This window comes from Pseudorca crassidens, chromosome 12 (genome assembly GCF_039906515.1).
Source record: "Pseudorca crassidens isolate mPseCra1 chromosome 12, mPseCra1.hap1, whole genome shotgun sequence".
Lineage (NCBI taxonomy): Eukaryota > Metazoa > Chordata > Mammalia > Artiodactyla > Delphinidae > Pseudorca > Pseudorca crassidens.
Genome location: NC_090307.1, coordinates 85754920 through 85782749, shown reverse-complemented (window position 1 = coordinate 85782749; position 27830 = coordinate 85754920). Strand labels below are relative to the sequence as shown.

The window sequence follows — 27830 nt, the reverse complement described above, 5'->3', positions numbered from 1 at the left end:
TTCTGCATTGCTTTGAACGTCTGGCTAGCTGTATATGTGAAGTAAATTTGCAGAGCACCTAACAAAATCTTCTATAAAAATAAAACATTTCATTTATTAAGATTTTATAGAGAGGCACACGGGAGGACAACAAACCCCTGAAGTAGAAGCTGATGATCTGTAAGAGGTCAGACGGTAGCTGAATTCCACGCTTTCATATTCCAGTCCAGGGGTTACTGAGGAACACCACTAATGTGATGAAGGATGCCAACAGTAAGCTCTTGGCAACACACTGAGAATAAGGCTCCCCTGCAAGGCAATGAATCAAATTAAGCAACGTTCCTGTTTCTTAACTTTTTGGGTAATTATTTAGGTAGAAATGAGCCAAAGCATAAATAGTCATCCTTTCTAAGTGGCAACATGATCAGTAAATGTTTTCCTTTTAAAGCTCTGCTATATGTTTTAAGTTTTCTGTGACATTTACACTTTTTTTAAAGTTTTTTAATTGACACAACGTAATGATAACCATTTCAGAAATGTGCTTTACCTTACCTTGATAATACTGGGTCAGCGGATATAGAAGTTGCGGCCAACAAACCTCATTTCTGTTACAGTTGTACTCCGTAAAATTGATCTGGAATCTACAAAACATTTTAGGAAGTTACAGTAGCTACAGCAAAGCACATGCCTTTGATGAGAAGCATCAAAACCTAATTAAAGAAATAAACTTCTTACTTTGGAACATATATTTTTCTGCTTCTTACTAATGTCACTTAGGTCAGCAACTGTATTACCTTGTAAGTGGACGGGGTAACTGTGCAGGTATCTTAATAAACTGGACAGATGCACTGATGGGGAAAAGGCTGACCTCATCCTCACAAGTCAGCCCACACTGGAACTGCCAGCTCACCGAGGAGAACCTGGGAGGGAAAGGTTAAGCAGACAACAAATCCACCGCTCATTTCCGGTCTGTTAAGAACATCAGGGGACTTCCCTGGTGGTCCAGTGGTTAAGACTTTGCCTTCCAATACAGGGGGTGCGGGTTTGATCCCTGGTCGGGAAGCTAAGATCCCACTTGCCTTGCAGCCAAAAAACCAAAACATAAAACAGAAGCAATACTGTAACAAATTCAATAAAGATTTAAGAAAGAAAAAGAACTTCAGGTAACTGACAACAACAACATGAGCTGAGATTCTCCTAAAGAAGTTTCCCATATTCTGCTGGTGCTATATTTTCCCCTTTGTATTATATAAATTTTCAAACGCACAGACAAGCAGAGACAGTTGTATAATGAACCCTCATGGCCCTATCACAGGCTGCAACAGCTGCCAGCATTTTGCCAATTCTGTTTCATCTCTCCTCCCCCCTCAACTCATTTCATACTGGTGCTTTTAAAATTCATTTGTTTTACCACTTGTTTGTCTCAAACAATATTATAATAATAGTAATAACAACAATAATAACAGTAGCAGCTAACGATTTTTAAAGGCTTTCCATGTTATTTCTGCCTACCCAGCATGCCTTTGCCTTTCTTCTAGTAATGGCACCCCAGTTTTCCCTGGCGGAACTACCCCTCCCCACTCTCAGTTGAGTGGACAAGAAGGGACCCACCTGAACCTAGGGATGTGCCCATAACCTGCGCCTGGCCAATCAGAGCTATGCCCCTGGCCATAGTAATTGGTTCAGAAAGGAGCACATGACCGAAACTGGACCAATAAAAGTCTTCCCAGAACATTTTTGAGAAAGTCCACATTGGACTTGCTAAACTGGAAGAGCTTTTTTTTTTTTTCCCCTAACCACTGAATCTCTAGGGAATTCCCTGGACTTGCTAAATTGACATAAGCCTGGATTTGCTGGTGTTCATCTTCGCCAGCTCTTGAGGAAACCCCCCCCCCCGAGAATGAAGCCCACCTAAAGAAAAGAGGAACCCAGAGATAAAGGGGGAAAGACCCTTGACCACATGGGAACCATGAACCATGAACACACGGTGTATGGACTTTTCATAACTTGAACCAATAAACCCAACTTTTGCTTACGTCAGTGTCAGTTGGGACCCTGTCACTTAAAGGTGATAGAGGTCTGACATGTAAAGGTACATCACCATTTTACAGATGAGGAAACTGCAGTTCAGAAGAGGTTGAGTAACTGCCCAAGGTCACACAGCTCACACTGGAATAGCCATGATTTGAACCCACCCATCTGCCACCAAGATCTCTAACCACTGGGCACTACTCCCTGATCAGTATGCCAATGGTATTCACGAATTTCAAAATATGCCGAGCACTAAGCAGCCCCTTACTCATCTCTGTACCCCCTGAAGTACCTGGCAGACTCCCTTATACGTAGCTTTACGGATACTTGTGAGTGAGAATTACAAATTCCATTACAAATTACAAATTACAAATTCCATTACAAACAGTTTACCCATATTCCATTTATACATGTAATCATTTGCTAATCATTGCAATTTGTAAATAAACCAGTCAGATTCTAAATTAGCATTCCCCTATTCTTCGGAGCGCCCTCAACTTTCCTGTCTCTAAACCCCACTTATCCCCGATATGATCATACCTTGTTTCTATGCCAAGTATCTCCTGCTGAGTCATCCCTTCTACGGCGCCAGCATCCGAGAAGAGGATGCGGACATTCAGCTGAGCGGGAACACCCAGGCAGATGCCGCTCGCGTTGCTGACAGGTGGGTCTGCACCTGCATCGGGGGCATCTGCACCTGGAGGAATGGTAAGTTGTGCATATTGGAAAGAATTATTTAATAACAGTTTTCCTACAATGCTGTGATGCTCCCAAAATGGGAAATATTATCAGACAGGAATCCCAACGAATGAGGCTTTAATCTCTAACAGGCTCTAGTTACATGTCTCTCTGTAACTGTGTTACCCCTCGTGTTCAAAATGTTCCCTTGGATGCTAGGTCAATCACTGGAACTTTAAAATCCCTGACCCACATAATAAAACCCTAAATCATGATTCAGTTCCCAAGCTCCTCATTGAAATCCACCCAGAGTTTTAACAGAAATACCATATACTTGCAGTAAAATGCCATGAGACTTATTCCATGCAGTCACTATTCTAGTAAAAGCTGTATAAGACATTTAAAGTCCATACTAACAACTTTAGTTACTACGGATTAAATAGTTCAAAAGCAATTTCCTGATGTGTTGCCACAGCAGTAGTACAAATAGAAGAGAATAAAACTGAGTAAGAGATAAATTTTCTTTCATCTTGAAAACTGGCCCTTATGGGGGAAAAAACAGCAAGGTCAGTTACAGGATGTGGATGGCAAGTCCTATGAGACTCTGGAGGGGATTTCTTTGTTCCTTCAGGGATTTGGAAGGTTGGCAACACTGTTTCCAGTTTCCTCCTCCTTGATATATGTGTTCAACATCATTTCTCTTCTATCAACCAGGATCAGGATTGATTTTAATCTTAGATACGAAATAGAAGCTAACAGCTTCCACCTTGGAGGCAACAAAACACCATCACCTCTGATTTCCCACCTCACCAACTCCGGTTCTCTGTCTTGAAATTTCCCATGCTTTTTACTTCTTAGATGCTTTACTGACCCCTTCCCGCCATCCCTCAGGCACTCCACGGCCCACCTAGCTGGCCTAGAGGTTCACAAGGGGTTGACAAGCCCAGACCTCTGGGTTCTGTTTCCAAATAAGGACCTAGCTCTGCGCCTAGTGACTTGAGCGCAGACTGTGCTGGCAAATCGTGGCCAGCAGGACTCCCTGCCTGAGTCAGAGAGTGGCGGGGGCACCTCAAGCACACAGACATATTACGTGATCCGTGGCCACCCCACGGGGCAGGGGAGAGGCCCGCAGACCACAAAAAAAAAAAAAAAAAAAAAAAGGAATGCAAACTGACACGCACTGAAAATCCTCAAACTTCATTAAGACTTCCTTTTCCAAAGACCCTTAGCTTGTAAAACAACTGGGCAATTTGAACTTCCTGTTGGTATCCTCTTTAAAAAAAAAAAAAAGCCATCATGAATAAGAGGTAAAAGACATGAAAAGCCTCCTGCCCGGAAAGCTAACCTCTAAACAAATGTCCGTTGGGCCACAGCAAAGAAAGACAACCTGTCAGGTCAGGCTGTAACGCTACACCTGACGCTACGTAATCATAGCAACCAAGGTACACATTTTACACGTGTGCAGCTTTCACTTACGTATTATTTCAAGCCAGCCATCACTAAGATTGTTGTAATTGGAGTTGCCTCTCATTGCAACATGAGTCACTTGCATTAACGAATCAAGTAGTTCAACAGCATTCTCCCTACAAGAGAGGAAGACATTTCTCAGCGCATGGCCAGCAGGTCTCGTCCTGAAGTCCTTACAAAGAGTGTCCAGCGAAGTGAGAGAGTGGCATGGACTTATATATACAACCAAATGTAAAATAGATAGCTAGTGGGAAGCAGCCGCATAGCACAGGGAGATCAGCTCGGTGCTTTGTGACCACCTAGAGGGGTGGGGTAGGGAGGGTGGGAGGGAGATGCAAGAGGGAGGAGATATGGGGATAAATGTATGTGTATAGCTGATTCACTTTGTGATACAGCGGGAACTAGCACACCATTGTAAAGCAATTATACTCCAATAAAGATGTTAAAAAATAACAAAAAAAGAGTGTCCAGGCTGTGCTTGCTGGGTGTCTAAACAAAAAGCTGCCAGGGGATCTGGCTGGGAGTCTTGCCTCTTTCCGAGGCCTTCCTGGGATGAACTTACACAGCAAGGGGAGGACATATAGAAACAATCTTTCACTTTGGCCTTAAAATGTTAGTAACTTATGTTGGTATCATGTGGTTTACAGGTTCCTTTGAGCATCACAAAACTTGGGAGGTGGGTAGATCACATATCAAATTACCAGGATAAATTCATGGGACACAGTGACCCAATAGTAAAAGGAACCTAAATATTTCGTTAGAATTTTGAGCTATAAAATTAGGTGAGGGTTAAGAATTGGAACTTGGCACCTCTCTGTTCCAGTAACGTCACTGGAGGATACAAATCTTACAAACCACAAGGGAGAGGCTCTGACTGCCCCGCACCCTGCAACCAGGAGCCGCCGTGGGTGACGTATACCCAGTTTTTCTTCCCTTCACAATGTCCCCCCACCTTTTCCCTGCTCCCCAAAGAACTGTACCACTTGGGATAGGAGATACCACTTCACACCTGCTAGGATGGCTATTATTCAAAAAATGGAAGATAACGAGTGTTGGAGAGGGGGCCTTCCCTGGCAGTCCAGGGGTTAGGGCTCCATGCTTCCACTGCAGGGGTCACGGGTTCGATCCCTGGTCGGGGAACTAAGATGCCACACGCCGAGTGGCATGGCCAAAAAAAAACAAGTGTTGGCGAGGATGTGGAGAAATTGGAAGCCTTTTACGTTGTTGGTGAGACTGTAAAATGGTACAACCACTGTGGAAAACAATATGGCGGTTCCTCAAAAAATTAAACATGGAATTACCATATGACCCAGCCATTCCATTCCTGCATATATGCCCAAAAGCACTGAAAACAGGTATTCAAACAAAAACTGACACATGAATGTTCAAAGCACTATTCACGACAGCCAAAAGGTGGCAATACCCCAAATATCCATCAACTGACGAACGGATAAACAAAATGTAGTGGAACAAAATTCAGCCATGAAAAAGAACGACGTATTGACATATGCTACAACATGCATGAACCTCAAAAACAGGATGCTAAGTGAGAGAAGCCAGACATAAAACGTCACATAGTGTATGATTCCATTTACACGAAATATTCAGAGTAGGCAAATCCATAGAGACAGAATGCAGATTGCCTGTTGCCAGAGCTGAGGGGAGGGAGGAATCGGGAGTGGCTACTAAAAGGTACAGGTTTCATTTTGCAGGGACGGAAGTGTTCTGGAACTAAATAGAGGTGGTGGTTGCACAACGCTATGAATGTACTAAATGCCACTGAACTGTGCACTTTAAAATGATTATGTTGTATGAATTTTACCTTAATTAAAAAAAAATGCATTTGCATATCCATAAATTTTCTAAATGCCACCCAGATAATTAAGTGGAAAATACTTTATACATCATGTTACACAGCTTAAGAATTCTTTAAATGTTAATCACTGACTATACTTGGCTCCAGCCCTCCTTCTATTTCATGGGTTTCCAATGATGTGAACAAACTTCTCAGAGAAATCTGCATAAATATGGATGAAATAGCTTTAGTCCCAAGAATGTCTATTTTCACTTATATTGATGTTTGAATCAACTCTAAATTGTATTGGAAGTTTGTATTATTTACTATCACTTTTATATGTTTTTATTCAGACTGAAATTTTTCACATTCATGTTGTTGTTAGCATTCATGTGAATTAGATTTAAGCAAACCACTCAAAATGTAGATAAATTCATCAGTGAGACACTCACCTGAGCTGAGTACAGTTTTCATTAATTCCAACTTCTAAAAGGCACCCAGACAGTGCATTTTCTCCAAATAAAATGGGTTTGAAAGTTGCTGATATACACAAACCCCTTCCAGCTATAAAATAAAAAGATTATCCTATTTTTGCAAAATAAAAGTAAGTAAAATATTTACATTAAAGTTTTTCTTACAAAACAGAGAGAGAACAAAAAGCATAAATAAAGTTTCCAGGGACTTCCCTGGTGGCACAGTGGTTAAGAATCCGCCTGCCAATGCAGGGGACACGGGTTCGAGCCCTGGTCTGTGAATACCTCACATGCCACAGAGCAACTAATCCCGTGCACCACAACTACCGAGCCTGCACTCTAGAGCCCGCGAGCCACAATTACTGAGTTCTCGGGCCACAACTACTTAAGCCCGTGTGCCTAGAGCCCGTGCTCCGCAACAAGAGAAGCCACCACAATGAGAAGCCCGGGCACCGCAACGAACAGTAGCCCCTACTTGCTGCAACTAGAGAAAACCCCACACGCAGCAACGAACACCCAATGCAACCAAAAATAAATTAATTAATTTAAAAAAAGAAAAGAAATAAAGCTTCCAATTTCCGAGAACTGAGGTCATTGTTACTCTAATCCTTTGAAAGCTGAACAAAAGGCTCTTTCTGTATCGAAATACCTGGACAGGGATCAAGGGTTTATTCTGAACCTGAAATTTAATGCCTTCTGGCAGATGTGGGCAATTACCACTGTTGCAAAGATTTTTCCATAGTTTGGAATAAAACTATTCTCATGTCTCTGATTAGCACCATCTTGGGCTAATCAATAACTACAAAGACAATGGACTCTCCAGCCACTTTCATATTTAAATCTCTATTACTAAAAACCAGCACTTCGAGTGCAAACAATGTGAACATTTTTTACAAAAAAAAAAAAAAAGAAAGAAAGAAAGAAAAGAAAGCTGCAGAAGGATGGAAAACCCCCCACACACACAAGCTAAATAAACAAACTCGGCTTTAAAGTAATTGGTTCCTTAATCGGATTCAAAATATGGTAATATTTCCAATTCTAGTTCACCAGAGAGCTAATCATATTACCAAACCAGATTACCGGATTGCCAAAGGTGTAAAGTCGTGACATTATTCATCCTGTTGGTGTTTAGAGCTCGAACAGGCTTGCCAAGTTGGTAACCTAGACAAACACAATGCAGGAGAGTGAGCATCTTTCCCTCTAAAGTTATTTTAATGCAACAGGCGCTAGCTCATCAAATAACGGAAAGGAGGAATCCACAGTAAAAGGAAATATGCAGGCAAAGCTTTTTCAGAATACCCTCGAGAAAAGGGACGTCACATTCATTTGTTTTTGGTTTTATTTTGTTTTTTATTGAAGTATCGTTGATTATAATGTTGTGTTAGTTTCAGGTGTCACTGAATCAGATTCTGAAACAAAGATGTCCATGTGATTTTTTGGAACACATTTTTAAAGTAAAAATCTGAAAAGTGAAAAGCAGGCAGGAGTTGGTCTTGGACCTCACACCCTGGAGAACAATTAGCTGCTGGGCAGGCCAGTTCATGCATACTTGCTGAGTGATTAATACCACTTATCACAGGGGCTCGTAAGGGAAACTTAAACCAAAGTTACCTTCTCAGGGAATGATTTGCCGGTAAACCAATTCAACCCCAAGATCTGATTTAGATCCTATTCCCATCCATCTCCCAGTAATCCAGTTTATTGTTTCCACCTTTTTTTTTGTTTGTTTAATTTTAATGTCATCAAGTGCTTTTCTTTTCTTATTTATTTATTTATTTTTGGCTGTGTTGGGTCTTCGCTGCTGCGCGCGGGCTTTCTCTAGTTGCGGTGAGCGGGGGCTACTCTTCGTTGTGGTGCGCGGCCTTCTCATTGCGGTGGCTTCTCTTGCTGTGGCGCACGAGCTCTAAGCGCGCGGGCTCCAGTAGTTGTGGCACGTGGGCTCCGTAGTTGTGGTGCACAGGCTTAGCTGCTCTGTGGCATGTGGGATCTTCCCAGACCAGGGATCAAACCCATGTCCCCTGCATTGGCAGGCGGATTCTTAACCACTGCACCACCAGGGAAGTCCCTCCACCTTTTTAATATGAAAAAGTTCACAGGTACAGAAAACTTGAAAGTGAGCCTCATTCAATACAGCCAACACCTAAAATCAACAACTGTTAATATTTAGCCGTATATGTCTTATCTATTATAAAAGCACATATACATTGGAGGGGAGGGGCAGAACCATGTGAAAATAAGTTGTAGACATCATGACACCTCACCCCTAAAACCTCCATCACACATCTCCCCAAATTAAGAACATTCCCCTACAGGGAATTCCCTGGCGGTCGAGTGGTTAGGACTCCACACCTTCACTGCCGTGGTCTCAGGTTCAATCCCTGGTCGGAGAACTAAGATCCCACAGGCCAAGGGGTGCAGCCAAAAAGAAAAACAAACAAACAAACAAAAATTCCCCTATATCACCATGATGCCAATATTTCTCCTAAGAAAATTAATAATAATCCCTTATATCATATCATATCCAGTTCATACTCATATTTCCTCTTAGATTCCCTCCAAAAATGTGTTTTAGCGCTGTTTTTACAAACTGGGATGCAAATGAGGTTCATGCATGGTGTTTGTGTTTCCAGCACTACGCCCCACCGTTCCTGAACCAGAGGCCTCCCCTCTGGCCACAGGTCCGACCCTGCCCGCATACACATCACACTCACGTCTTCCTCCTTGGCTTCCGCCAGGTTATTCCTGTTCCCAGCACCCTTTCCAATTATCTGCTTCTCAAGGCGCAATCTCCTCTTTACAGCCCAGTGAGGAAACCCGCCAGGGGCAGAGCTCTGACTCGCTCACTGCTTTTCCTCCAGCACCGAGAACAGAACCTGGCAAGCGCTGGACACTCAACACTGCTCTTTAGTGATGCAAAGTCTGGGAGAGCGGTCAACATTCTACTCCTCTGAATCCTGGAGTAACTGTCCCCAAGTCCCTCACCCGTTTATTAATTATCTTGGATTGTTCACTGTTGTTTCCTGTAACTTGGTGCTGTCATTCCAAATGAGAGAGTGAATTCCTTGAGGACAGGGCCCATGTCACATAGTCCTCTGAAAACCCCGTCCTGCCTCAGAAAGCGCTAGAGACAGTGGCTGTATCTATTCAAGCTGTTTCGCTGCCTGATCAGTTCTGGCTCTTAATTTATTCGTTTTTGATGACAGTGTCAACATTTTTCACATATTCTGATGGTGCGTCTCAGAAATCTTGTCAAATTAACTCAGTGAAATGAAAACCCTTAAATTCCAGGAGCCCGCTTTTAAAGCCAACAATAAACCCCAAGCTCCACATTAATAAGTACATTAAAATCCTATTTAAAAGAAAAAAAAAAATATATATATATATATAATGGGTCATGTATGATTAAATCAGTATATATAAGGATTGAAGATCATGCAAAATAAAAACTTATTTAAAAGTAAAAAAAGGATAGCAAAAGGACGGAGAAATTTTTTTAAGAAACAATGACAGGTTTATCCAACAAGTATTTACTGAACACCTACTATGGTCTAAGCCACAGTTGTCCCATAGAAATATAATGCAAACCTCATATTTGATTTTAGAATAATATGTATCTTTAGAATTTTTTAGAAATTAAATTTTTTTCTAGTATCCCCATTAAAAAAAAGAAAAAGAAATAGGTGAAATTAGGGACTTCCCTGGTGGTGCAGTGGTTAAAAATCTGCCTGCGAACGCAGGGGACACGGGTTCGAGCCCTGGTCCGGGAAGATCCCACATGCCGCGCAGCAACTAAGCCCGTGCACCACAGCTACTGAGCCTGCTCTCTAGAGCCCGTGAGCCACAACTACTGAGCCCATGTGCCGCAACTACTGAAGCCCACGTGCCGAGAGCCCGTGCTCCACAACAAGAGAAGCTACCGCAAAGAGAAGCCCGCGCATCGCAACAAAGAGTAGCCCCCACTTGCCACAACTAGAGAAAGCCCATGCACAGCATTGAAGACCCAACGCAGCCAAAAATAATTAATTAAAAAAAAAGAAATAGGTGAAATTAATTTGAATAATGTATTTTATTCCACCCAATATATACAAAATATTATTATTTCCACATATGACACTGGCCACATTTCAGGTGCCCAGCAGCTACATGGGGCTAGTGGCTAGAGTACTGAACAGTGCAGTCCATCCACATACTGGTTTAGGCCCTGAGAAGGCAGCAGTGAACAAAAGAAATAAACAAATACATGACAAAACGGGTGGTGATATATTTGCACATAAATACAAAATGCGCAACGTGACCGGGAGTTCACAGTCCCCGGGAAGTCTCTCCACAGATTCCAGGTTAGGAACCATCATCTGCAGCTTATTTCTTTAAAAATTAATTTTACCAACACTTTATTTTTTATTTTTTAGCCATGCTGTGCGGCTTGCAGGATCTTAGTTCCCCAACCAGGGATCAAATCTGGGCCCTGGCAGTGAGTGTGGAGTCCTAACCACTGGACCACCGGGGAAGTCCCCCTTACCAACGCTTTAAATGCCTTATTTTCTTTTTCAAAAGACGAGAGTTCCCTGGAGATCCAGTGGTTAGGACTCCGTGCTTTCACTGCTGAGGGTGTGGGTTCGACCCCTGGTGGGGCAACTAAGATCCCACAGGCCGCACAGCACAGACAAAAAAAAAAGAGAGGGGGAGGGAGGGATAAATTAGGAGTTTGAGATTAGCAGATACAAACTCTTATATATATAATAGATAAAGAACAGGGACCTACTGTGTAGCACAGGGAACTATATTCAGTGTCTTGTGACAGACCGTAATGGAAAAGAATATGAGGGGGAGTATATATAAATGTGTGTAACTGGGCCACTTTGCTGTGCACCAGAAACTAACACAACATTGTAACAATACATCAATTAAAAAAAAAAAAGACCAGTAGCTAAAGAGAAAGGATGTTTTAGGTTTACAACAACTTGTTACAATATACACTTTATGTAAAAAATTAAGCTGTTATCAGGAAAAGAATACAGTATCACAAAAGAAAAAACAGAGTCACAAACTGAAGTTGGAGCTATTTATGATCATCGTTATAGCACAGGAGTGTTGAACTAAAATATGTTTGTAAGATCAGTGACTGACATATACTATCTCACCTGGATTTCCAGACAATTCCTTTTCATTACCACTGTTATAGCTTAAAAATTTCACTGTAAATCTCTGTGTCATGATCCCTAGAAATAAAACAAAATAAAAATATGTCACCACATCACTAGGAAAAGAAATTATCCCCCATAGTGTTTTCTTTACCTTATAATTGCATTTTGACATGCAAAAAAAAACATACTGTTTTCTGATTAAATCATAAATACAAATAAGAAAAACAGGTCTGAATTAATCTGTTATAATTATGAAAATCATGAAGAAAATATTTTAAACTGAAAGCATTCTTGCTGCCCTCCACCAAGTTACCTTTCTGGTGGGCATTAATTTTTGCCCTAATGATTCTGACATTTATTTCACTGATTGTATTATTATTCCATCTGAAAATATAATGTTCTTCCACATTCACATTCCTGGGGGCTGATCCAGTACTTAAAAGTGTTTCTGCAAAAAAAGAAAAAAAAAAAAAAACAAGAATAGAATACTTTCATAAATTAAAGACCTAAAAAAAAAAAAAATTAAAGACCTTCTTTGGGCTCAAGTTGGTGGTTTTCTCTGCCTGGGTGGCCTTCCCCCCACACCCCACCCCCGCCCTGCCTACCCAGTTCCCTTACACAGCAGGGTCATGACTTCCTCCAGAAGCCTTCCCCATTCCTCTGCCCAAGTCAGCGTTAGCCACCTTCTCTACACCATCCTCATATCCTGAGTGAGCTCTGTCCTTTTCATTTCAGCATCCCTGGTCCCCGGCTCATAGCTTGATGCAGAGCACATGCTTGGAAGAATGTTTGTTAAATGAAAGATTACAGAATGCCAGCTTTTTAAGAGCAGGGGCCTGCTGTCTAGTTCACTAATATATTGTACTAATATCCGATGAAGCAAAGAATAAGTTCGAGAATTACAGCACGTTGAAAAGAACCACTAGTAGTATCCTTCATTAAAAACAAAAGTCCTGGAAATATCGGCCAAACTCTACATACCTTATTTGGCTGCCTCACAAATGCAAAGTTTAATGATCAGAAAAAGAAGAGCAAGCGAGAAGTGAAAATGCTAGGTCCTAAAGAACGCTTTTTTTTATTTTTTTAAATTTATTTAATTTATTTATTTATTTATTTTTGGCTGTGTTGGGTCTTCGTTGCTGCGTGCGGGCTTTCTCTAGTTGCGGTGAGCGGGGTCTACTCTTCGTTGCGGTGCGCGGGCTTCTCATTGCAGTGGCTTTTCTCATTGTGGAGCACGGGCTCTAGGCGCATGCGCTTCAGTAGTTGCGGCATGCAGGCTCAGTAGTTGTGGCTCACGGGCTCTAGAGCACAGGCTCAGTAGTTGTGGCACACGAGCTTAGTTGCTCCGCGGCATGTGGGATCTTCCCGGACCAGGGATCGAACCCATGTCCACTGCACTGGCAGGCGGATTCTCAACCACTGCACCACCACGGAAGTCCCTAAAGTACTCTTTAACTCTCTGAAAAACATCTAAGAAAAGGCCCACAGGCCCTGAGAATGAGGAGGGACCGTGGAACCCACGTCATCCAGGACTGTGAAGGGTCTGGCTCAGGTCACAGATGTTACTCCAAAAAGGCAAGACGGAACAAGGAACGAGCAAAATAGTAGTGGGATATCTTTCTAACGGCTGTGAACCTCCTAAAATTCTCACTAAAAGTGTATTTTACCCTGGGACTACATATTACTTGCAAGAAATGACATGTATTCCCATAGAAATGATATAAAAGTGTAACATTAAATTACCTGTATTGGTGATGAATCTGTCTAGGTCAGTTGCTTCCTCATAGATTACTTTTGGTGTAACTATGCCTGAAAAGATACATAAATGAACTTCCACAGGAGTACATGACCTAACATGATCACATTTATCTATGAAAATGAAAGCTTGCCAAGCAAATACAGTAACTGTGCCCGCCCAGTATGCCAACTACTCAGCTCCCCCCAACTCCCCAAACGCCATCAAATGGGAATCCCACCATTCTTGGCATCTAATTCGAACTGAGAAGGAGAATCTCAAAAGTCAGTGAAAATAATCTGGAGAGTCACTCTTGTATAAGAACCAACATGCAGCACGCTGCTGGTCTGGAACGTAAAATGGTACAGTCACTGTAGAAACCAGCTTGGCAGCTCCTCAGAAAGTTAAATTACCCTGTGACTCAGCAATTCCGCAGCTAGGTATCTACCCAAGGCAAATGAGAATGTATGTCCGCACAGACACTTGAACACAAGTGTTCACAGCAGCATTATTCACAATAACCAATAGCTGGAAACAACCCAAATGTCCATCAACTAATAAATGGTAACAAAGTGTAGTATATCCATATGATGTAACACCATTTGGCCACATAAGGGAATGAGGTTTTTAGAAAAATGGTACAGATGAACCGGTCTGCAGGGCAGAAGTTGAGACGCAGATGTAGAGAACAAACGTATGGACACCAAGGGGGGGAAAGCAGCGGGGGGGTGGGGATGGTGGTGTGCTGAAGTGGGCGATTGGGATTGACATGTATACACTGATGTGTATAAAACTGATGACTAATAAGAACCTGCTGTATAAAAAAATAAATAAAATTTTTTTTAAAAAAAGGAATGAGGCTTTGATCCATGCTACAGTGCAGATGAATCTCAAAACCATGATGCTGAGTGAAAGAAGCCAGTCACAAAAGGCCACGTATTGTATGAGTCCATTTATATGAAGCGTCCAGAACAGGCAAATCCACAGAGTGGCTGCCAGGGCTCAGTGTGGAGGGAGAAGCGGGAGAACTGTTAAATGGGTGCAGGGTCTCCATCTGGGGTGATGAGAATGTTTCGGAACTAGGTAGAGGTGATGGCTGCACAACACTGTGCATGTACGAAACGCCACTGAACCGTACACATTAAAATGGTTAATTCTGTGTTATGAGAATTTTAGCTCGATTTTTTAAAAAAAGAACAGATATGCAATATGCTGTCTTATGGAACTGAACTTTTTCCAAAGAAAACACCTTCCTCAGTTGGCAGGTGAAATATTATTCTAAGTTGATCCAGTAGAAGTGAGATCAGAATTTATCTCAACACTCAGGTCCATGCTCTTATTCTGAACGAACGTCACTTACCTCCCATAGTACCATTCTTTACCTTCACGTTGGTGATTCTGTCTCGTTCTGGGTACACCTCCAGGCTAGTAACGCACTGAACATCGAAATTCTGAAGGAAGGCCACCGGGGCATTCTGCATGCACTGCCCAGCCAGGGATACCTGACGGCCAGGGGAAATCCCGAGAGATTTACGACCTCCCTTCTAATCATAAAAAAGAGATCAGCGTTTTGTAAAAGTACTCTTTTTGCAGCCTGCTCCTCCTGCTGGGTTAGCTTCAGCAAAGGCTAGGACATTGACTAACTGACCAACTTCAGTAAAATGTCCAGCTGACTTGCTACTCAAAGTCTGGAAGCCACTGGCTGAGGGGTCACAGTAAGGACAGTCGCTAAAGAGAATTCCCTGCTGTGCATCATTTACTTTGCAGAAACATGATTATACTCAGTTTCATGTTCTCTCCCTCATTACAACCAGATTTTTGTTAAAACCATAAAAATGGATTCTGGGAATTCCCTTACGGTCCAGTGGTTTAGGACTCTGCGCTTTCACTGTTGAGGGCCTGGGTTCAGTCCCTAGTCGGGGAACTAAGATCCCACGAGCCAAGCGGCAAGGCCAAAAAAATAAATAAATAAAAATGGGAACTTCCTGGTGGTGCAGTGGTTAGGAATCCGCCAGCCAATGCAGGGGACACAGGTTCGAGCCCTGGTCCGGGAAGATCCCCCATGCCGCGGAGCAACTAAGCCCCTGCACCACAACTACTGAGCCTGCGCTCTAGGGCCCGTGAGCCACAACTACTGAAGCCCATGTGCCATTACTACTGAAGCCCACGTGCCTAGAGCCCGTGCTCCGCAACGAGAGAAGCCCCATTCACCACAACTAGAAAAGGCCCGCATGCAGCAACAAAGACCCAATACAGCCAAAAATAAATAAATACATTTTAAAACAAATAAATAAATAAATAAAAATAGATTCCTATGGATAGTAAAGAAAAATGGTTTAGCCTCCCATGTTTTCTTCCCATATTTTCTCCTAATTTTGAACTTAAAAAAAAATAAAGATTTCACATAAAACTCTACAGTCTTAAAATATTTTTCAAAATTCTTTAATATTATATTAAATATTATATTAATATTTAATATATAAATATATTTAAATTTTAATATTTAATATATTTAATATTATATTAAATATTTGGCTTACAACATTGTAAGCCAAATATATTTCAATAAAAAATAAATAAATAAATTGGGCTTCCCTGGTGGCGCAGTGGTTTAGAGTCCGCCTGCCGATATAGGGGACACGGGTTCGTGCCCCGGTCTGGGAAGATTCCACATGCCGTGGAGCGGCTGGGCCCATGAAACATGGCCGCTGAGCCTGTGCGTCTGGAGCCTGTGCTCCGCAACGGGAGAGGTCACAACAGTGAGAGGCCCGTGTACCGCAAAAAATAAATAAATAAATAAATAAATAAATAAATAAAATTTTTAAAATATTTATAGCTTACTAGAAATTGGCTATTAAATTAATAGAAGTGAAAAACGACAGTTACTTCCATGGAAATTTCTAGAAAGTCTTTTGGCTTTATTTAGTAAGTTCACTCTGAGATTTAGCAAAGACAGATTAATTTAAGAGTGACTACTGGGGGCGCAGTGGTTAAGAATCCGCCTGCCAGTGCAAGGGACACAGGTTCGAGCCCTGGTCCAGGAAGATCCCCCATGCCGCGGAGCAACTAAGTCCCTGCACCACAACTACTGAGCCTGCACTCTAGAGCCCACGAGCCACTACTACTGAAGCCCGCATGCCTAGAGCCCGTGCTCCGCAACAAGAGAAGCCACCACAATGAGAAGCCCACGCACCGCAATGAAGAGTAGCCCCCACTCGCCGTAACTAGAGGAAGCCCACACGCAGCAACAAAGACCCAACACAGCCAAAAATAAATTAATTAATTAAAATTTTTTTTTAAAAAGAGTGACTATTAAAAGGAAAAATAAAATCCAGAGGCCTTAAATATTTGAGTGCCTGAAAAATCCATAGGAGAAAAATAAGTAACTTAGGAAGCGATTTTTTTTTTTAGAGTAATATGAGTTAAATTAACAAGAGGAAGGGGAAAATGAGAACAGCCTCTAGCATATTAAAATTGAAATGATTACCTGCGGAATTGTAAAATATGCCTTATCTACAGTCATAACTGGATCTCCTTGTTTGTAACCAAAGTCTGATAAGTCTTTTAGATCAGTATGCAAATACATGTCAAAGGGAGCGTGTTGGCCAGCGGAACTGCAAATCAACGAGAGAAACCATCACTAATGTGCTAAAAACAATTCTTTTAAATTGTTTCTCTGTCTTTTTAATTATAAAAATAATATTTGTACTAAATGCCACTGAATCGTACACTTTAAAGTAGTTAATGGTTAATTTTATGTTCCATGAATTTTACTTCAATAATAATAATAAAGTTGTTGTAAAATTTCAACAAGACAGAAATGTAAAAGACAGAAAGTTAAAGTCCCCCATGAGCCCACCACTCTTTCCCCCAACCCAGAGAATCACTATTGACTATCTGTGGTATCAATCAATTTCTTTTTGGTGGTTCAATTGATTCAGTGACTCAATTTCTTTTCCAATTCTTTCAAATACTTAACACAATATAAACTTACTAACTGAAATCTAGAATTGAATCTAGAATGGAGGAATTGAAGCATGGAGCCACTGGAGAGCTCCCGAGAAGGATGTGGACCATATTCTAGGGTCACCTGGGCACATGGCCCTCTCCTGGGCAGCCCCTTGGACACTTACACGGAACCGTGATAGAAGTACCCGAGGAAAGGCGAGTTGGCGAGCTGCACACACAGGAACGGAAACCAGTCGGGGACTCCACGTGCCGTCTGAACAGAGCAGAGTTGATCAAAGGGAGGATTAACGTCTCCTCCAAAAACGCCAGGGAAACAGGACTCCCTGAACAGCGCTGTTAAATCTGATGAGCATTCCTGGAAAGAAGATGTAGAGGAGAAGTGAAAAGAGGAAAGTTTCCCCTGTGCCCGCCATCAGGATCTCCTGGCCAGTGTGATGAACACGCGGCTTGAGGCCAGCAGGACCCCCCCAAGGAAGCAGAAACAAACACAGCCTGCATCCAGGCTAAGGGTGCTTTGTGCTTTTTACAGAAAGTAAAATCATGCTAAAATTTTAGTCAGCGCCCTACAAGCCTCCAAGTCAGGAACTTCAAACCTTCAAGGAAATCACATCTTAACTGGGGACCTAAGATATACCACACACAAAAAAAAAACAAGATGGGAAAAAGAAAAGATAATATGGAATAGACAACAAATGGAGAATTTTCAGTTGTCATCACCATTCAAATCCCTAGCCCAGAGAAACCTAAGGACATTTAGAGTTAGGGCAGACAGTCCATATTCCATAAGAATCCTTGAAGCTCTCACTATTGTGATATCACGACCCAATTAATGTCAAGAAGTCACTTTATTCACGCTTTCATTTACTCATCTGTATTCTTCCTTGTTTCTCAAAGGACTGAGAGAGCTAAAAGTTAAATACGTTCTAAATCCCTTGTTTACTGAAGGTAGAAAAGTAAATGATCTGATTGTTTTAAACAAGGGCAATTCAAATTAAGAATTGATCATGTCTAAAGTGGTACGTAAGTTGAAGCTGTCTGAAGACGTCACTGACCCAGAATCCTAAACGATTCCAGTGGTTGGTGCTATAAGTATACATATACACCATATATAACAAACATGAAGGAAATTAGAAATAGGGCACAGTGATGCACTCTGAAAGAAAGAGGGAGAGAATACATTTGACATTTCTGTTGATACCTGAACAGATTTATGATGTGCTGTATTTTTAAAATTAAACGTGATTGTTATTATAAATACAATTGCTAGTATGAGTGCTCCAATATAGACCCTAAGCTTTCCTTTGCCGTTTTGTAAAACCAACCATGACATAAATAACTGCACTCATCCAAAAGTGGGAGTGACTGGGGTCCTTGTACATGTGCCTCTTTTGCATCTCTTATTCCCCTTCAATCTAAAATAAGGATTAAAAATATGTATTTGACCTGGGATTGGCCAATGGTTTCTTAGATATGACACCAAAAGCACAAGCAACAACAACAACAACAAAAAATGGGGTGGAGAGAGAAGGAACTGGATGAAGGTGGTCAAAAGGCACAAACTTCCAGTTATAAGATAAGTAAGTATTAAGGATGTAACTACAACGTGAGAAATATAGTTAACATGCTGTGGGTTACATATGAACGTTGTTAAGACAGCAAATCCTAAGAGTTCTCATCACAAGGAAAATCTTTTTTCTATTTCTTTCATTTTGTATCTATAGGAGATGATGGATGTTCATCAAACTTATTATGATAATCACTTCATGATGTATATAAGTCAAATCATTATGCTGTACACCTTAAACTTGTACAGTGCTGGAGGTCAATTCTATCTAAATAAAACTGGAAGAAAAAAATGATAAACTGGACTTCATCAAATTGAAAAACTTTTGGGCTTCAAAGGACACCAACAAGAAAGTGGACAACCTACACAAGAGGAGAAGTTTTTTGCAAATCATATATCGGATAAGGGACTAGTAGCCAGAATGTATAGTGAACTCTTATAATTTAACAACAAAAAGACAATCCAATTGAAAAGTGGGCAAAGGGTCTCAACAGACATTTCTTCAGAGAAGATATACAAACAGCCATGAAAAGATGTTCAACACCATTTGCCACTAGAGAAATACAAACCAAAATCACAATGAAATACCACTTCACACACTCGAGGATGGCTATAATCAAGATTATTCTAACAGCTGTTGGTGACAATATGGAAAATTGCAATACTTATACACTGCTGATGGGAATGTGAAATGATGTAGCCGCTTTGAAAATCAGTTCCTCAAAAGGTTAAACATGCAGTTACCATATGACAAAGCAATTCCACTCCTAGGTAACATAACCAAGAGAAATGGGAACACACATCCAAACAAAAACTTGTATACAGATACTCAGAGAAGTATTATTCATAACAGCCAAAAAGTGAAAACAATCCAATGTCCACCACCTGATAAATGGGTTCAGCCCTATGTGATATATCCATTCAATGGAACATGATTCAGCCATAAAAGGAATGAAGCACTGACGCATGCCGCAACACGGGTGACCCTTGAAAGCATGACGCTAAGTGAAAGAAGCCAGACACAAGTCCTCCAGACAGACAGACTGTAGGATTCCATTTATATGCAATGTCCAGAAGAGGCAAACCCACAGAGACAGAAAGTAGATTAATAGGGGCCTGGGAAAACAAACTAGTGAATATAACAAAAAAGAAGCAGACTCACAGATGCAGAGAACTAACTAGTGGCTACCAGTGGGGAGAGGGAAGTGGGGAGGGGCAAGACAGGGGTAGAGGATGAAGAGGCACAAACTACTATGCATAAAATAAATAAGCTACAAGGATATATTATACAGCACAGGGAATATAGCCAATATTTTATAATAACTATAAATGGAGTATAACCTCTAAAAATTGTGAATCAGGGCTTCTCTGGTGGCGCAGTGGTTAAGAATCCGCCTGCCAACGCAGGGGACACAGGTTCGAGCCCTGGCCCGGGAAGATCCCACATGCCGCAGAGCAACTAAGCACGTGCGCCACAACTACTGAGCCTGTGCTCTAGAGCCCGCGAGCCGCAACTACTGAAGCCCACGTACCACAACTACTAAAGCCCGCATGCCTAGAGCCTGTGCTCCACAACAAGAGAAGCCACTGCAATGAGAAGCCCGCACACCGCAACGAAGAGTAGCCCCCGCTCACCGCAACTAGAGAAAAGCCCGCACGCAGCAACGAAGACCCAACTCAGCCAAAAATAAATTTTTTAAAAAAGTTGTGAATCATTATGTTGTACACCTGAAACTTACATAATATTGTAAATCAACTATACCACAATAAGTAACTAAACAAACTTAATTTCTAGTGAAAACTGGAAAAAAAAAAAGTGGCCTGGGGATGAGGGACAGGAATGGGAGTGATTGCAAATGGACATGAGGTTTCTTTTTTGAGGGAGATGGAAATGTTCTAAAATTAGATTGTCATAACAGTTGTACAACCCTATAAATTTACTAAAAATCATTGAAAAAATATATTTTCTTTCCTTTTTATATTTTCTTAAAGGCTTCTAAATAAGACATTAAAACCATCCTCCCAGTATCATCACAATCAGGACTTTATCCAAAGAGATACATTTTTTTCATCCATAAACTAGGCTGAACAGGCTGGATAAGGAAATACTCAATTTCAGGACTTCCCCGGTGGTCCAGTGGTAAAGAATCCATCCTGCAACGCAAGGGACGTGGGTTCGATCCATGGTCGAGGAACTAAGATCCCACATGCCGTGAGGCAACTAAGCCCATGTACCACAACTACTGAGCCCATGCGCCTCAACGAGAGAGCCCGTGTGCCCCAACTAAAAACCCGATGCAGCCAAAAAAAAAGAAAATACTCAATTTGAAAACAATGTGCAACACAAAATACTATCTCCGTTTTTTTTGTTTGTTTTGATATGGACCATTTTTAAAGTCTTTATTGAATTTGTTACAATATTGCTTTTGTTTTTATATTTTGGTTTCCTGGCCAAAAGGCATGTGGGATCTTAGCTCCCCAAACAGGAATCGAACCCGTACCCACTGCAATTGGAAGGCAAAGTCTTAACCACTGGACCGCCAGGGAAGTCCCCATTCGTTTTGTATTTTAAAAAGGTTTTAAAAAGCTGTTGATGGGGAACTGTTGGTGCTCTTCACATGCCAGCTGGTACCATAGCTTTCGTGCCCAATAATCAGAAAGACCATACCTGGTCACAGCAGCAGCGAACGTCACAGGCCCCGGCTGTTAAATTACAAGGGCAAGGACCGAGGGGCTGATACACCTGGTTAGGAATAACAGTCACGTTCTCTGAAAAGTACAAACAACAGAGAAGTTCAGCAGTGAAACACTGACAAAACACTGCCACAGTTTTGACATTCAAAGAAAGCTGAATCGTTGTTTTACCAACCACCATTACCAATATTCCACATTAAAGAATCCCTGAAATGAGCTATGCATAGAGCATAACCGAGGCTTGTATCTACTCCTCCAACAAAAACCCAAATAGAAGAAAATACGCTAGTTATACGAATTAAAAAGAAGTCACAGCTGAACTTGAAAATAACCAAGTGACTAAAATTTACGAGTTAAGATAAATGTAATGCACTGCTTTTATTTTTCAGTACGCTGAACGATCCCTTTCATAACACAGACTGATTTTAAGCATTTACTCCTTCAAATTCATTACCCCTTTCAGCAGACAAAACTGAAGCCATGATGACATTTCAGACAGCTTATCAGGAAGCCATCTGACAAGATCACATTTATTTATGCTACACGCTCAACCTCAAGTCCCACCACACTGTGAATCAAATTTTCACATCCTGATTCTAGTTCACGTGTGGGGGAAATCAGTAATCTTCACATTGATTGGAAAAGGAATACATTATATTACATTTCAGCCTCCTAACTGGGAATCCAGAGACTCATAGTTGGAAAACTATGTAGCGATTATTTGTTTAAACTCTATGTAACAGTCAACTTCAATGACACAACAGCTGAAGCATCTAAAGAACAACTATTATACATTCTATGCTATAAGGAATAAGAAGGTCCGAGTAACAGACCGTGTCACAAGGGTAAGGGTCTGACCCTCAGTTTAATCAAACCCGTGTGACATAAGCAAGGCATTTTAGAATAGGGTTTTGCTATGTGATATAGAGACAGATGTTTGTATATCTATCTATATGTCTCCCACGTTGTTTGCTACTTTCCTTTTTACCAGGCATACCACTTACCTCCTGGCTGTCCTTCCACCCTTTTTCTTGTTCTGAACTCTTGTCTGACTGGGTACAAAATTTTTCATACCTTCGTGGGTCAGAGTGGACATCTCATAATTACCAATATACAGATACTCTAATTTTCCTAAGTTTGGCTATTTGTACAAAGACATTCCAAAATATTACCTAAATATAGTCAAGCATATTTTTTAAAAGAAAAAAGTCACTGCCTTGCGTGATACAGCTACCATTAAGCCCTCCTGTCAGTTTTGGGTTTTTTTGTTTTTTGTGTTTTTTGGGCTGCACCGCACAGCTTGTGGGATCTTAGTTCCCCAATCAAGGATGGGTGAGCCCTCTGCAGTGGAAGCACTGAGTCCTAACCACTGGACTGCCAGGGAAGTCCCCCTCCACAATTTCTTTATGCAAATATGAATATACATATTCTTATTCCATGCTATATGCACCCATCTGCACCTGCTTTTTGCACTAGCAATATAGCTTGGAGAGCTTTCCAAGCAAATACACTGAGGGCAGAGTAGTCCACTGAATGTCATTACCGTAACTTATCTAATCCTTCTAAACTTCCAAAACCACAAGGAGGACCACAGTTACAGGATGTGATGTGCAAAATGGCACTGTGGGAGTCTCAAAGTGGCAGACCTTTGCTACTAAAGAGGAACACTTCTCCCTTCATCCCGGGTGACCATAAAGGTAAGAGGTGCTAGCATTTGTCACAGGCAACAGGGGACATGGTGGTGGCACCTATCGAAGTGGACCCTTCAGCATCAGCACATCTTTTGTCCTTAGGACACTGCCGTGATGTGAAAGGGAGAGCAACACAAAATCATTTTCTCATGTCCAGAGATGTATGTGCACAATGATATTTGCTGTAGCACTAGTTACAGTATCCAAAACTGGAAAACTTTTAATTAAATAAACAATGGTTATTCAGCAAATAAACAATGGTGTATCCACACAAGGGAATGCTATGCAGCTATTAAAAAGAATATAAGAATTATATTAAAAAGAATAGAAAAAGAATGAGGAGAACTTACTTGCATTCCTATGAAAAATTTTCTAACTTATACTACTTTTTAAAGGTATAGAACAGCAAATTGTACATTATTATTGTGTTTGTTCTTAAAGAGAGGAAAATGTGCTCCTATGAGCATAATTAAGCAAGCTGCCTCTGGGAAAGGCAGCTGGCTGTCAAAAGCATTCACTGAAAATCTGCTGTTTTTCTATAAACTCATTCATCAGTCTCTCCCTTCCTTCTGTTTTGTTTTGAGATGGAGTCACAGGAATCAATACAAGGAAAAAAAACTTTACTTTCTCCCAAAAAGGATTTAAAATGGCTTACAAAGATTCAAACAGTAGATCAAAATACAATACATGGGCTTCCCTGGTGGCGCAGTGGTTGAGAGTCCGCCTGCCGATGCAGGGGACGTGGGTTCGTGCCCCGGTCCGGGAAGATCCCACATAACACGGAGCGGCTGCACCCGTGAGCCATGGCCGCTGAGCCTGCGCGTCCGGAGCCTGTGCTCCGCAACGGGAGAGGCCACAACAGTGAGAGGCCCGCATACCACAAAATACAATACATCTTTTTTATTTTTTTATTTCTCTTTGGCTGCGCCTCGGCTTGTGGGATCTTAGTTCCCTGACCAGGGATTGAACCCGGGCCTGTGGCAGTGAAAGTGCTGAGCCCTAACCACTGGACCACCAGGGAATTCCCAAGATACAATAAATCTTAACTAAAATAATACAAAGTGGAAACTTTTAAAATAAGAAAATTAAACAAAATGAAAATAAGTTTAGGAAAGCAAGACACACTCATGATTGAAGCACACAAATTGCATGGCACACACAATCAAACAATGTTTGCAGGGACTTCCCTGGTGGTCCAGTGGTTGGGACTCTGAGCTTCCACTGCAGGGGGCACGGGTTCCATCCCTGGTCGGGAAACTAAGATCCCACATGCTGCGTGGCACGGCCAGAAAAAAAATATGTTTGCAGTAAACGTTTTGACAGTCAGAGACTTTACTTGCCTGATGCATTTTGGGCCACAGAGGAGTTGGCATAAATTTCCACTTGAACGAGTAGATGTGCTAAACAGGATGAATGACGAGAGGCTGAAACCAGAAGAGTTTGGACAATACACGGGGCCTCCGGGAACGGATCTGTCTCATTAGACAAACATGATGGCAGACCCCTCTTCAACCTCACAGTCACTTCCAAAGAATTCTGAAAGGAAAATATTGCTGTACTTTTTATAGTGACTCAAAATGGCATCTATAAGAACACATAATGGAAAGCGCAATCAGCCTCCGTTCATTTTACAAAAGAACTGTACATAAGAAAGACATCACTCTGCTCAATTCTACCCTGTAAACCTACAGCAATATGCAAGCCCTGATTCCTAATACTCAACTGAACATAAAAGCAAGCAAGTTGTGGCTGCTTAGAGAAAGCTGAACACAGGTCTGATAAGGTAACTCAGTTTGTCTAGCACCTTTATCATCCTACCAGCAGAAGATTAAATACACACAAAAAAGTCCACGAAAACAGGTCCCGGTTCCTGGGGTGCAAGCAAAGTTTGTCTTTCTCATCCTTCATCTCCGGAGTTGATGCTATGCACATACCGGGCACTCAATAAAACATTCATTAAATGGAAAATATTTCATTTCTCCAGGCTTGAGTGTCCTTACACATAAGCTCAAGAGTTGGGTGAGATCAGTGGTTTATGAAGCTCTTTTGAGTCACAAATCCATTTGATAATCTGACAGAAGCTGGTAACGCTCTCACCAGAAAAAATGCACACACGCATAATTTTACACACAGTTTCAGAGGGTTCACAGGCTTCTTGAAACTCATCCAAGGACCCCTAAGAACCTCTGGGTTGGATGGACGTCTATGAGATCTGATAGTCCACAGTTTCATGGTGGTTCCAAGCACTCAGAAAGCTTTGTTTGCTTGTTTGCGATGTGTGGGATGTGGGATCTTAGTTCCTGGACAAGGGATCTAACCCGTGCCCCCTGTAGTGGAAGCGCAGGAGTCTTAACCACTGGACCGCCAGGGAAGTCCCAAGAAAGTTCTATCTTGTTCGATTAAGAGAACACTGCAGGGCTTCCCTGGTGGCGCAGGGGTTAAGAATCCACCTGCCAATGCAGGGGACATGGGTTCGATCCCTGGTCTGGGAAGATCCCACGTGCCACGCAGAAACTAAGCCCGTGTGCCACAACTACTGAGCCTGCGCTCTAGAGCCCGTGAGCCACAAGTACTGAGCCCGCGTGCCACAACTACTGAAGCCCGCGCACCACAACGAAGAGTAGCCCCAGCTCACCGCAGCTAGAGAAACCCAGCGCGCAGCAACGAAGACCCAACACAGCCAAAGACAGACAGGCAGACAGATAGATAGATAGATAGATAGATAAATAAATGTGTGTTCTTAAAAAAAAGAGAGAGAGAGAGAGAGAGAACACTGCAGGGGGAGTTCCCTGGCGCTCCAGTGGTTAGGCTTTCACTGCCATGGTCCCAGGTTCAATCAATCCCTGGTAGGGGAACTAAGATCCCGCAAGCTGCTCGTTGCAGCCAAAAAAAAAAAAAAAGAATAAAAAAAGAAGAGAGAGAGAGAACAACACTGCAGGAACACTAGATGTGGGCCTCCGCAAATGCTACCCAAAAGGTTTTCACCTCTGGCCTTACCACAGTGGGGCTGACAGCCAAACTCCAGTCTCCGGTCTCATTGCTCAGCACTCCGCAGGTAGGAACTGGCAAGAAACCTACGGGAGAGATCAGAACGCAAGGCACTATTGCCCAGCCACTAACAGGGTGCGCTCTTGAGACAGGAATCCCTTTCCAAGCCTAGGATTGGACCCTTTACAAGCTGTGTGACTTTGGACAAGTGACCACCTCTCTGAACTTCAGTGTCTTCATTTGTTAAACAGATTAAAAGGTATTTAGGAAAATGAGGTGATGCATTTAAGTACAGCGGATAGCTCAGCGAAGGCTAACTAGTGAGATTTGAAGCTTTCTTTTACTGAACCTGTCCTTCGGTCCTCTGCTCCACAGCAGCCGCCCATCCCGACTTTGAAGTGGACAGCGGCAAGGGACCCAGGGGATGCCACCTGGCCAAACTTCTTGGGCGGCCTGGACCTGACCCAACCTCCTCCCTCCCCACAGGAAGGGCCGGGCTCTTTACCCATCTCGTCCCGCAGCTGGGTCAGGGACACGGTCACATCCTCGGTGCCTCCAACCAGGGACGCGCTGACTGCAGGGCCGGACATGCGGATGACAGGAGGCATGAAAACTAGCGGGAAGAAAGGGACAAAATGGAGTTAATAGTTGCAGAGCTCCTGACTCCGCTGGGTGGTGGCTTCCTTTGGCGGGGTCTTCCGCAGCTCCCGGAGGAGTCCCAAATTTGGCCCCAAAAGCCTCGTCCCCTCCCTCAGCCCCGGTCCTGCAGGCCCTTGCCCCGCCTTACGCACCCAGGTCCCCCCACAGAGGCCTCAAGACGCTCTGTAGAAGAAGGAGCCTCAAGAGCAGAGGGACCGGCGGCGGCAAACGCATGCCTGGGGTCTCGCTGGGCCTGCACGGCAGGACCGCGCCCGGCTTAGAAGCCTGGAAGCGCGGGGACGCCAAGACACGGCCCCGTCTAACTCTCCGCCATCTTGTCAAGCGAACACCCGGAGCTATGGCAACCACCAATCGGCCGCCGGCCTGGCGGAGTGGTGCACCGTGATTGGGCCAGCAGCAGAGAGCGCCCACCCTCAAACCCAGCCGCCGCATCTCAGCCCAGCCCACGGGCCTTAAGTCCTTCCGCCGCCTTCATTCCACGCAAAGGATCACGAAAAAGTAGGAAAGCCTGTTCATTTTAAAAGCCAGAGTTCCTCCAACCTGCAGTTAATTCAATCAACCTGGAGTTAATGCAAGAGCGAACCTACAGACACTGGATTGTAAACAAGCAACTTAATAAACTTGATTTTTATGGTGATTTGGGGGGAGGGACAAAAAGGGGGTGAGGCTGCAGTGCTATAATTGTGTTGTTGAATTGTTTTTATTATTTTCCCAGTTTTTTGAAGGCTTTGTTTGTACCACACAGAGCTCTCAGAACTCCGAAAGCAGGTCTTATCAAAGAACACACCAGAGGTTTTGTCCAGCATTAGGGAGATGCAAAAGCATCAAAATTCTGCCTGAAAAAAAATTCCTTTTTATGCCGGTAGCCTCAAAGTATCTCAAGCGTTATTATAGTTCGGTAACTAAGCGTGCAGGCTCTGAGGTCGGACTGCCTGGTTTGGGTTTCACCTTCCTTCTACATT

General features: G+C 42.5%; 1 protein-coding gene across 1 annotated transcript; it reads right to left on the bottom strand.

Annotated features, from left to right (window-relative positions):
• Nucleotides 1-67: 67 nt before the first annotated feature.
• TCTN2 (tectonic family member 2) lies at nucleotides 68-27315 on the bottom strand. The gene is made up of 18 exons (XM_067701153.1): nucleotides 27000-27315; nucleotides 26714-26821; nucleotides 26218-26294; nucleotides 24561-24756; nucleotides 21504-21604; nucleotides 17436-17626; nucleotides 16790-16916; nucleotides 14663-14804; nucleotides 13311-13376; nucleotides 11881-12015; nucleotides 11565-11642; nucleotides 7504-7584; nucleotides 6403-6514; nucleotides 4165-4271; nucleotides 2551-2707; nucleotides 774-899; nucleotides 532-620; nucleotides 68-288 (listed from the first exon to the last, which is right to left on the bottom strand). Exons 1-18 carry the CDS (start codon nucleotides 27298-27300, stop codon nucleotides 194-196), a joined length of 2289 nt encoding a protein of 762 aa, XP_067557254.1. The 5' UTR covers nucleotides 27301-27315; the 3' UTR covers nucleotides 68-193.
• Nucleotides 27316-27830: the final 515 nt, after the last annotated feature.

Excerpts from the sequence above, each read along its gene's own strand:
- TCTN2 (XM_067701153.1), bottom strand. The coding sequence starts at position 27,300 with ATGCGGCGGCTGGGTTTGAGGGTGGGCGCTCTCTGCTGCTGGCCCAAT. Across the intron at positions 11,643-11,880 it reads AATTAATGCCCACCAGAAAG|GGATCATGACACAGAGATTT; the intron begins GTAACTTGGTGG and ends TTTTATTTCTAG. Across the intron at positions 4,272-6,402 it reads GAAAACTGTACTCAGCTCAG|GGAGAATGCTGTTGAACTAC; the intron begins GTGAGTGTCTCA and ends CCTCTCTTGTAG.